Source organism: Hyperolius riggenbachi, chromosome 2 (genome assembly GCF_040937935.1).
Source record: "Hyperolius riggenbachi isolate aHypRig1 chromosome 2, aHypRig1.pri, whole genome shotgun sequence".
Taxonomy (NCBI): domain Eukaryota; kingdom Metazoa; phylum Chordata; class Amphibia; order Anura; family Hyperoliidae; genus Hyperolius; species Hyperolius riggenbachi.
In genome coordinates, this window is record NC_090647.1 from 331,391,027 (window position 1) to 331,403,148 (window position 12,122).

At 43.4% G+C, this 12,122-nt stretch overlaps 1 protein-coding gene across 1 annotated transcript in view; it reads left to right on the top strand.

Annotated features, from left to right (window-relative positions):
- KDM5B (lysine demethylase 5B) overlaps positions 1 to 12,122 on the top strand; it is a 77,795-nt gene that overhangs the window by 37,444 nt on the left and 28,229 nt on the right. Inside the window, exons 7-14 of the mRNA XM_068269358.1 lie at positions 5,668 to 5,764; positions 5,856 to 5,938; positions 7,093 to 7,251; positions 8,085 to 8,204; positions 8,296 to 8,454; positions 8,541 to 8,722; positions 10,807 to 10,969; positions 11,095 to 11,214. Coding sequence (XP_068125459.1) covers positions 5,668 to 5,764; positions 5,856 to 5,938; positions 7,093 to 7,251; positions 8,085 to 8,204; positions 8,296 to 8,454; positions 8,541 to 8,722; positions 10,807 to 10,969; positions 11,095 to 11,214 — 1,083 coding nt within the window. The remainder of the gene's footprint in view (positions 1 to 5,667; positions 5,765 to 5,855; positions 5,939 to 7,092; positions 7,252 to 8,084; positions 8,205 to 8,295; positions 8,455 to 8,540; positions 8,723 to 10,806; positions 10,970 to 11,094; positions 11,215 to 12,122) is intronic.

Consider the following 12,122-nt stretch of genomic DNA (forward strand, 5'->3'; position numbering starts at 1 on the left):
GACTGTGATTTCAACATTTCCAAAATGGACTCTCTCATAAAGGACAATGCAGTCTTTCACGCCCGCATTGAAGATCTTGAAAACAGGTCGAGGCGTAACAATCTAAGGATTGTAGGCCTCCCTGAGACATGCTGCCCTAGCGATATCCCCGAGTTCTGCGAGAAGACCCTGCCGCAGCTGCTTAACCTGTCGGGAGACTTCAGAGTGGAGCGCGCCCATAGGGTAGGCCCTCCGAAAAAGAACCCGGATAAAGCAACCCCCCGGATGGTCATGACTAGATATCTGGACTATAATGCTAAAATCAGGATACTCCGGGCCTTCAAAACCCTAACCGAACCTCTCCTATACCAAGAAGCTGCCATCAAGCTCTTCAATGACTACTCTTTTGAAGTGACAGAGAAACGTCAGGCATTCAACAAGGCCTGTTCCTTCCTCGCGCTGAAGAAAATCAAATTCTCTCTGCTTTATCCTGCCACCCTCAAAATCTTTGAGGACGAAGATACTTTTAAAATTTTCAAGCATCCCCGAGAAGCGGATAGATATCTTACCACTAGATTCTCGTCTTCCTCGAGACGATCTGCCTCTCCCCAACAACCCTCCAACGATTGAAGGTCTGCCTGCTTTATAAATAACTTTGATCTTGCCATAGTCCGACATCAATCCGCGGACAGCCCTTAAAGGCTTCGGAAGCTAGGAAGCTTGCTGGTCATCCACAGGGAAGAAGAGAAGTCAATTCCTAAAGGTTTACTGGCAACATATGCCACCGCTTCTCCCTTTCGAACAGGAATCCTAATCCCCACTAAAGTGGGAATCGCCATATGTGATGGAGATAGTCCATCACTTACCTGTTATTATTTCTTTCGCCTGCAAGTTTTCTACTAGTTATAGTAGTTATGTTTCTATTTGTTCTTACGTTTTTGGGGTGTTGCTCTCTCTATTTGGGTCCACATTGTATTCTTGGGTGCCTCAGGTAGCTATTGCATATCTTATGATATATGTCTTATCTGCCTTTTGTTCACCGATGCCTAAGACCCCTATAATATGAAAATTATATCCTGGAACGTTAAGGGACTACGTTCCCCCATAAAAAGGTCTCAAATACTCCGGCATTTAAAATCCCTAGACGCTGACATTGCCCTACTGCAGGAGACCCATCTTGGCTCCTCCGAAATACAATACCTAAAAAAAAAATGGGTATCCCACTGTTTTGGATCGCCCGCAGTTAACAAAAAAGCCGGAGTGATAACCCTAATTAGCAAACATCTTAAAGGCACCGTAGAACAAACATATGCAGATCTATCAGGTCGTTGTGTAGCAATCAAAGTTACACTTCCAGGGGATGTCTTTACCATTTATAATGTCTATGGGCCACACGAAGGGAAAAAAAGCTTTTTCCAATATCTAGGTACTCGCATATTGTCTGAACCACAACATTTAATAGTGGGAGGTGACTTCAATGAAGTTATGCACCCCCTCGAAGATAGAAGGATTGAAGGCCGTGGGCCTCCCCCTCACAGAGCCCAAGACACTTGCCTTTCTCAATTTAGCACTCTTCTAACACTGCAGGATACCTGGAGATACCTCTCCCCGAGCGAAAGGGAATTTTCGTTCTACTCTCACCCCCATAGATCTTTCTCGAGGATAGATTATCTGTTCACCACCTCGGATCTTATCCCTAGACTAACAAAAGCCACCATACACGATGCAGTAATCTCTGATCACTCTCCTATCTCAATAGCTCTGAATGAGACCACCCCTAGAGGCCCTGACTATATATGGAGATTCCCGTCCCACCTTTATAGTGATGAGGAGTTCCACCCTTTGTTACAAAACTGGTGGCTCGAATTCAGCGAGGATAACAAAATCCATAAAAACGACCCTCATTTATTTTGGGACACTGCCAAAGCCGTCCTTAGAGGACGCATCATTGCCTACGTCAGCTCCAAAAAAAAGAAAGTAGCAAAGGAATACTCTGCTCAGGTCATAAAAGTTAGGCAGGCTTTGCTAGAATATCAGAGCTCCCATTCACCGACCTCCAGAGAGCAGTGGCTCAAGGCCAAAGCAATAGCAGATAAATGGTTCAAACAAAGAGAGCTCCTCACTCAACCTTATAAAAAGCTACAATTCTTCAAATTTGGCAATAAACCAGGCAGACTCTTAGCCAGACTTGCCAAGGGAGGGTATGACCCTGCCCTCATTTCTGGTCTCCAGAATGACCTTGGGGAAATTAAAAATCATCCAAAGGACATTTATGATATTTTTTCTTCCTACTACAGGAACCTTTATACAAATTCTCACACTTTCAGCGAAACTGATAGTACCAAGTGGCTAGACTCTGCCCCCCTTAAAAAGCTAAGCGAGGAGGACCTTAATTTCCTTAACGCCCCTATTACCACACCTGAAATAATCCAAACTATTAAAAGTCTGGCCAATAACAAAGCACCAGGCCCGGATGGTCTCTCCTCAGAGTTCTTTAAAATATTACAAACCGAGATCTCCCCCTCCCTTTCCGAAGTTTATAACAGGATTCTGCGTGGTGAGCAGTTTCTGTCCTCTGGAAATGATACCTACATTAAAGTAATTCATAAAAAAAACAAAGGACCCTTCTTTAGCTGAATCATACAGACCCATCTCCTTAATTAATCAAGATCTCAAGATCTTAACCAAATTAATGGCCAACCGTTTAGCCATCTTTATGCCCAAGCTCATCCACCCTAATCAAGTGGGCTTTGTGAGGGGCAGGTCTGCGGTCACTAACATTCGGAAATTACTTTTAATCCTAGAACAGGTGAAAGCGTACCCTGTTACTAATCAACAGAGTGCACTACTATTACTTGATGCACATAAGGCCTTTGATGAAGTTCACTGGCAATGGTTGGACATGGTCTTAATAAAAATGGGTTTTACCAATAGTTTTCTCAATCTTTATAGACTAATGTATCAAGCCCCCAAGGCACGTGTTTATACTCCAGGTTTCTTATCCACCTCTTTTCCCCTTCAAAAGGGAACAAGACAGGGGTGTCCCCTGTCCCCTCTTCTTTTCAACCTAGCCCTTGAACCCCTCGCTAGACTATTAGACAAAGTGATCGGGGGAATCAGGGTGGGTGGGGTCAGGACCACTCAGGCTCTTTTCGCAGATGATATTCTGTTATTCCTAGATGATCCTTTGACCCAAGTACCCAAGATCTTACAACTGATAACAGAAATAGGTAGAGAATCGGGTTTTAAAGTCAATAAAACAAAAAGTGAACTCATGTTTCTTTCTAGCAAAAGTAACCTATCAACGGATATTGACCTAAGAGTCAAGATCACCAAAGGACCAATCACATACCTGGGAGTGCAGGTGTGCAGGGACCCCCATTCACTATACAATCTTAACATAACCCCACTTATCCAAAAACTAGTCAACCAACTACGTAGTTGGGAAAATCTTCCTCTTAGCCTCTCTGGTAGAGCAGCTTTATTTAAGATGATTACTTTTGGTAGGCTTTTATACCCCCTGCAAGTACTCCCTTTTCTCTTGAAACACTCCGACATCCAAGCGTTGAATAGAGCAACTTCACTTTTTCTATGGAGAAACAAGCGATCAAGAATTAAATTAAGCAGACTTCAAATACCCAAGAGCCTGGGTGGTCTTGCCCTCCCAAATATTAGACTATATAACTTAGCTTGTATGCTACGTCACATTCGTGACTGGGTATCCCAAACCTCAGGCTTCTCAAATTATAAGCTCGAGGCGGCCCTGGTAGAACCTTGGACTCCAGTGGGCCTGCTACATTCCAAATGGTCCACTCTTCCTGTCCGTCTCAAACACAATATTATAGTAAAAGACTCCATTGCCACATGGAAAGAATGTAGGAAGCTGTTTCACCTACCATGGAAAATCACTAAATACATGCCGCTTTGGGGCGCCCCTGATTTCTCTCCAGGTATGCAACACAGCACCTTCCTTGGCTGGGAGGACAGGGGCGTCACTAAGCTTAGCCAGCTCTTCAATTTCAAAAGTAAACGTTGGTGGAGTTTATCAGAACTACACACTCTATACAACATCCCCAAAACTGATTTTCTAGCTTATTGCCAAATAAAGTCCTATGTCAAAGCACACCTAACCAACATCTCCTGCCTAACAGAGATTTCTCCATTTGACAGATTTCTTAAACCAGGACCCGAGAGACTATCCCTTTCAATGTTACACAACGGCTTACTAACTATTAAGGCCGAAAAATTAGCACAAGATAACTTCAAGAGATGGAACAAATATTTTGAGATTCCTTCGATAGAAAACCTCATAATAGAAGGCATATCAACATATAGGAAAAACATCATATGTGAGAGCTGGAGAGACTCTCATCTCCTCCTCCTTTTTCATGCAAAATATGCATTTAATATTAAATACTCTACTCCCCCTCAGGGATACTCCCCAGAATGCCCCAAGTGCAAACATCCTAGCGCGGATATGGTACACTGCATTTGGCAATGCCCAGCCATATCTCACTTCTGGGACCAAGTCTCTCGCTTCCTCAAAAGGCTCAAGTGTAAACACCCTGAGAAGGATCCCATGCTTTATCTTTTCCATAACAGGACTCCTTCACCAACAAGGCCAGACAGAATCCCCTCTGACCCGGATATACTACACGTTACACTAGCAGCAGCAAAAAAAGCCATCTTAAATAGATGGATATATCCTACTAGCCCGACTATTCAGGATGTAAAAGATGAAATGTTAGAACTATACTCCATGGACAGATACGACACACTCCTCCATAAAGAAAAAAGAGCCAAACGCTTTTTCAGTAAATGGAAACCTTTTATTTTGTGTATGTTTAACCAAGAAGAAATCACCCATTTGGTTGAACCATTCAAATACTCTTCTTGGTACTGTAATGAGGATCTTCTTGGAGCTCTAGGACCTTTTAAGCTCCATGTTTGAATTGTTTAATAGCTTAATGAGAAATTTTGACCCTCATCTCCTTAAATTCAGCCGTGGTGGACCTAGTAGAGAGAGCACCCCCCAGAGGGGGGGGGGGGAGGGGGAGGAGGGGAGAGAGGGTGGGAATGTTGGGGGTTTATAGGGTTTGTTAGTGTTCATCTACTATTCCCTTAAATAGGTCTTACTCGGACTTGGACACAAATAATCTGTAGGCCTGCATGCTGCATGGCCTCCCAAGATGGAAGGACTTCTTTACCCTCAGGAGGGGAATGCCCTCTGACTCTCGTGACCTCAATGTATTGTTATTAATACCCCATACATCTTGGTGTTATCTGATTATTCTGTAATTCTGAGAAAACCAAATAAAAATTGTTTAAAAAAAATAAAAATAAAAAAAAATAACTTTTCATCACTCTGCAATTGAAAAAGTACCAAAAAGTAGGGCAAAACATACAACATTATTCTGAGTGTTTTCTTGCTTGCTAGAGGCTTAAAGGGCATTTTATTGATAAGATGAGAAACTGTCATTTAGGAAAAAGAGGATTGGATCGGGCCCAAAGTGCAGCAGGATGGCCCAGTTCCTAAGCTCCATACACTTTGCATTCAATTTTCAAGTAAATATAAATTAATCATTTTGAACAACATTGGTATACAATCTGCATAAACTAAAAATTACTAGCATCTTATTGCCCATCCCTAGTGTTTCTATATCAAACAATAATTCCTTTATTTTCAAGGATGTGAAAGTCAAAATGGAACCAGGAGAAACCCCAGAACTGAGACAACGAACTTTGCGCCGAAGGATGGGATCCACGCCATCTGCATGTGAAAATGGTAAGCCTGTGCCATAGTTTTGGGATGATCCAGCAATTGACTTGTGTATGTTCTCTGTGATGGTTGATACGTTTTCTTGTTTTATTTATAGATGTAACCCCAGTACATGTGAAACGGAAGCCTGTGGAACCAGTTATAGAAAAGCCAAAAAAGACCAAAAAGAGCAGAAGTGCAGTAAGTAAAAGGTTAGGGGAAAAAAGTAACCCAGAACCATACATTTTAGGGGTTTCTGTAATATAAATATATGCAGTTCCCTAATATTGCCATGGAAATAATGCAACCTTTAATTCATATGTACACCACTCATTCCTCGCAGTGCTGCATATCAAACTTTTTCCGGAAGGATGACTCTAATGTTAGGTGTCCATTAGGGTTAGGTGAAAGAACAGATAGGTTTTTGGGTTTCGACAGACAAAAAGTACCTGTGAGGGCAAAAAATGCCTCATTTAAGGGGAAGCCTTTGGAAAGTCCAAGGGCATTGCCAATCGTCACACCACCAATCCAGCGTTGGGACCCTCTTCTCATAATTGACCAGAGCTAGTTAATGATCGTACAGCCATGCTCCCATCCATGTATGAACATAGCCATAGGCACTGCCTTTTGCAGTAGCACGGGGCCAATCACGGACACGCTACTCCATGCTACTGTGCAAGCGAGGGCCTGCGCAGTGTGGTCATGTTTTTATATGGATGGCCGTGAAGGAGAGAGAGGACATCTAGGAGCTCCCTCTGCTGAGGTGAGTATCTAAGTTTTACATATTTTTCTTTCCCATACAGGCACGAAGGAGGCTATTCCCTAGCCCCACCTCTGTGTGCGCTCCATTATCTTCTCCATCCAGAACCCTGGGTGACACAGTTTGAAGCCCCCTCAGCGATAGTGTCCGTCTCTGGCTTTCACAATGCCAGGGGATGTTGACCTTTAATGTACATACACTTTTTTTTTTTTTCACTGGCTTTTACTAACAATCAGTCAGTACTCCTAAATCATGTTCCTTTTTGTTTCCTTATGGAGATTTACTTTTTTTCCTTCTTGCTTGCCCTCTTTATTTCTTGACCAGATTACCTGTGATCTTGAGTAAGAAGAATTTATGAAAGAATTCGCCGAAAGCCTGTCATTTCCTACTTTTTGTTTATATAATTTTTAATCTCCATTGTTCCAACAAGTGCAGACACTGCAGTGTCTGCATCAATTATTTCTGGAGTTCTGAGCATTAGGTGGTTTCATGCTGAACTGTAAATATTCGTATAGTCAATATAGATGCCTACGGATAGCTTTCTTCCAGCATGCATCATAAACTAACAAGGTGCTTTCCTTGGTTTGTTTTCCAGGTGGATTTGTATGTTTGTCTTCTCTGTGGGAGTGGAAGTGATGAGGACCGGTTATTGTTGTGTGATGGCTGTGATGATAGTTATCACACCTTCTGTCTTATTCCTCCACTTAATGATGTGCCCAAAGGGGACTGGAGATGTCCAAAATGTCTGGCACAGGTATAGCTACATCACTGCTGTTGGTAGTATAAAACCTACATAAGTCTGTGAGTCTGAAATGTGCTGAGTGTAGTTTAAATATATTTTGAAATTAAATGTAAAATTAGAAGGCTTACTGAGAGAGATTTGCAAGCATTTATTTTTGTGCATCTCTTGGACCCATTTACAGACCTGGAAAATTGGCCTTTAGCAAAAGCTAGAGGCCTGATTGTACAATTTGCGCAATCTTTCCAAGCTGTGCAAACTGATAGAATGTAGTTCGGATAGGTTGTTTACATAGGCCTTCTACCATGTAATTGTGGTAAGCTTGCTAAACTGCTGTCCTGTTCAATTTAAGCTTTTCATTTGGTTGGGATGGTGAAGAGCTTCATGACCTTGACAAGAGGTGCATACCACCACCTTGCTGAGGGAAAGTGGTGAATACCACCAATATCTTACTTTTGGTAGAGGGAGCACTGAATACTCATACGTTATTGCTTTGGGGCAGGAAATGGAAAACACATGATCAGGACCTTGACAGGTTAAATGGTGACTAGTCACATGACCTTCCAGGAAGGATTGGTGAATGGTCATATGACCTTACAGGAGGGAATGGTGAAATGCCAGCATAATCTCAGTGGGCAGCCTACACGACGTTGTGGGGAAGGGGGGGGGGGGTATCAAGAGAGCAAATGTCTGCATGACATTGCTGAGGAGAAGGAAAAGGGTAAGGGGGCAGTAGTGCATACCTCTATGAATTGTGAGGGTAGGGCAGTTAAATAACCTACTAACTACTATCATTATGTGAACCAGCAGTTTTGTTGTAGCTAATTTATTTATTTATTGTTTTTTAGGAATGTAGCAAGCCGCAGGAAGCATTTGGTTTTGAACAAGCTTCTAGGGATTATACTCTTCGTATGTTTGGGGAAATGGCTGATAATTTCAAGTCAGACTATTTTAACATGCCTGTACATGTAAGTAATTTATTATACCGGTATGTCAAATTATGTATGATAAAACGGTCATGAGTTATGGGAAAACTTGATGTTTTGTTTGTGTCTGCAGATGGTGCCTACAGAACTGGTAGAGAAGGAGTTTTGGCGCCTGGTAAGCACTATAGAGGAGGATGTAACTGTTGAGTATGGAGCAGATATTGCATCGAAGGAATTTGGGAGTGGATTTCCTGTCCGAAATGGAAAGTTCCGTGTAAAACCAGAAGATGAGGTGAAGTACTGAAGTTTTGGATGCTATGTTTAGAAGCTCATTAATGTTTTACGCACACTAAATTAATTTTTTACTTTCTTCATTAGGAGTATATTGATTGTGGCTGGAACTTAAATAATATGCCGGTGATGGAACCTTCGGTGTTGACTTATATAACCGCTGATATCTGTGGAATGAAATTGCCTTGGCTTTATGTGGGCATGTGCTTCTCTTCCTTCTGTTGGCACATTGAGGACCACTGGAGCTACTCTATCAATTACCTTCACTGGTAAGGGTTAAAGTGTACAGTGCTGCAGAAGATGTCAGTGCTATATACAATACTAAATAATATTAGTGGATGGATTCTGTCTCTCCTCTGAAATAAAAAAAATCAGCTTAAAGAATTGATCAAATCATACTTGGGGGCCCAAGGTAATTTTAATAGGACCTAGATAGGCTTCTGTCAGGGAGGGCCCTTATTTTATGCCAGTGACCAATGATACCATATTCCTATGCTGACTGCTGCATTTTTCTCTTGGATCTATTCACAAGTTATTTAGGCAGGTAAAGGCAGAGAACTTCTAATAGGCACAGGAGGCAAAATGCTTACAACATTATTTAGATTGTTAGGAGATAACACTTGGGAATCGAAGTGGAGGATGCTGGGTAGTCTAACTCTGGGTGTTTCAAGTCCTACTCCATAGAGCCACATTAATCCATGCCATGCACTGATGAAGACCAACCAGTCTGTATGCATGTTGGATTACTGTGGCTCTGTACAATTAACAAGCTGACACATCATTGCATTCCAGTGGTTCTGTAGGTGTGGTTAGCTTACATGGACAACAAAGGACGATTTGCATATTAAGCAGTGATGCATGGTGGGATGCATCATATGCTCACTCCAATCTGAATTATCTCAAATCTCTTCTGGCTTAAAGAGACACTGAAGCGAAAAAAAAAGATATAATGAATTGGTTGTGTACTATGAATAATTACTAGAAGATTAGCAGCAAAGAAAATATTCTCATACTTTTATTTTCAGGTATATAGTGTTTTTTCTAACATTGCATTATCCTATAATATGTGCAGATTACACAACACTCAGCATTCAAAATGAGTCTTTCAGAGCAGTCTGTGAAGTAATGAACTCTCCTCTAGCAGAGGAAAAGTAAACAGTTCAATTACAGTTGAGATAATAAAAGTCAGATAACAGCCCTCTCCAGGACCAAGTTAGTCGAGAGCTTAATAGCTTTTTTGCATAGAGATAACAACTGGAGTTTCTCAACTCTTCCTGTACTGGAAACAATTAAGGCAGCCATACACTGGTCGATGTGCCATCAGATCGACCAGCTGACAGATCCCTATCTGATCGAATCTGATCAGATAGGGATCGTATGGCTGCCTTTACTGCAAACAGATTGTGAATCGATTTCAGCCTGAAACCGATCACAATCTGTTCAGCTGCTCCTGCCGCCTGTCCTCCCCCCGCGCATACATTACCTGAGGCTGGCTCCCGGGCATCTTCTCCACGCTGCACCGCTCTGTTCTTGCTCCATCTCGGCGCTTCCTGTGTCACTCCGTGACCAGGAAGTTCAAATAGAGCGCCCTCTATTTGAACTTCCTGGGTCACTGCAGTGACCCAGGAAGCGCCGGGATGGAGCGGGTGCAGCGCTGAGAAGATGCGGAGAAGACGCCCGGGAGCCCGCATCAGGTAATGTATTTTTCATCGGATCGGCCGCCGCTAGCGACGCGCACTTTACCCGCGGGCGATCGAGGGTAATTTCCCGCACGGCGCGATCGACGGACCGATCCGATTTCGGGAGGAAATCGGATCGTCGGCGGCGTTTACCGCGAACGATTGGCAGCAGATTCGATCCCAGGATCGAATCTGCTGTCGAAACGGCCGGGAATCGGGCCAGTGTATGGCCACCTTTAGACTGATGTATCGGACCTTAATGTTTTTTTTCTTAGCTGTACTACACATACAAATCATAATATCATAATTTTTTTTTCGCTTCAGTGTCTCTTTAAGAAGGCAAACTTGTTTTAGCAAGAGGGCTTTTTGGTCCTTTTAAGCCCCTTACACACCCCTAGTAGTTCTGGTTCACCATGAGCTTGCTGTGTAGTCTGCAAATACAGTTTTCTAGGACATTGAAAGGCTATACATATGTATATAGGAGAAGACCTGCACATGTACAGTAATTTGAGGATAAGAAATTGAGTTTTGTTAAAAACAATTTGGAATATTGGACTTTGGATTTTAGTTCTGGCACATTGGTATGGATACTGTGACTGTGGTTACACTCTAATTAGTAAAGCTAATTATAAAGTTTACAGAAAAAACTTTACAAATATAGGTTCATTTTTCAGGGGTGAGCCAAAGACCTGGTATGGAGCACCTGGGTATGCTGCAGAACAGCTGGAGGAGGTGATGAAGAAACTGGCCCCAGAATTATTTGTTGCTCAGCCAGACCTCCTCCATCAGTTGGTCACCATTATGAATCCCAACACTCTGATGTCCCATGGAGTGCCGGTATGTCTGCGATACAGTTGTATTGTGGATTTTATGTAAACATTGTACACTTTCAACAGTACACAAACAGTACATTTTAATTATAATATTTTTATATATTTTTTTTCTCTCCAATTTTTTTGCAGATTTATCGCACCAATCAGTGCGCAGGAGAATTTGTGATCACTTTTCCACGGGCATATCACAGCGGCTTTAACCAGGGCTTCAACTTTGCTGAGGCTGTGAACTTCTGCACCGTGGACTGGGTAAGGACAACATTCTCATTCAGATGGCAAGGAAGAAATAAAGCTTTAACCACTTGCCGACCAGGGGATTTTTCACTGATCGGTGCTGCGGGGGCTCTGCAGCCCGCAGCACCGATCAGGAGTGCAGCAGGGCGATCAGACTACCCCCCCCCTTTTTTCCCCACTAGGGGGATGTCCCTCCGACACCCTCCGTGAACTGACATGGAAAGGCCGCTCGATCGAGCGGCCGTTTCCATGGTAACCCGCAGACGACCAGTTTACGCCAATCGGCGTTAGCTGGTCGTCAAGAGGTTAAGTAAAACGTAACCCTCTGGGCGATACAATTGCAGCACTTTTTTTTAAATTTTTTTATTTTTTAAATCATGTAGCGAGCCCTGGGCTCGCTACATGATAGTTGCTGCGCAGCGGCATCCCCCCACCCCTTCGGCGATCAGAGTAAGCAGGAAGTCCCGTTCAGAACGGGATTTCCTGCTGGGCTTCCTCGGTCGGCATGGCGACGGGGCGGGATGACGTCACCGACGTCATGGACGTCGTGACGTCAGAGGGAGTCCCGATCCACCCCTCAGCGCTGCCTGGCACTGATTGGCCAGGCTGCACAAGGGGTCTGGGGGGGGGCTGCGCGGCACGGCGGGTAGCGGCGGATCGGCGGCGAGCGGCGGCGATCGGAAGTTACACGCAGCTAGCAAAGTGCTAGCTGAGCTGCGTGTAACAAAAAAAAAATTTGTGCAAATCGACAAACCAGGGCCGGAGAAATCCTCCTGCGCGATATACCCCGAGCTCAGCTCGGGATTATTGCCCAGGAGGTTAAAGGATATGTCCAAGCAGAATTAAAAAAAAAAATTTCACTTACCTGGGGCTTCCTCCAGCCCCTGGCAGCTGTCCTGTGCCCTAGCCACAGCTCCAGGGGC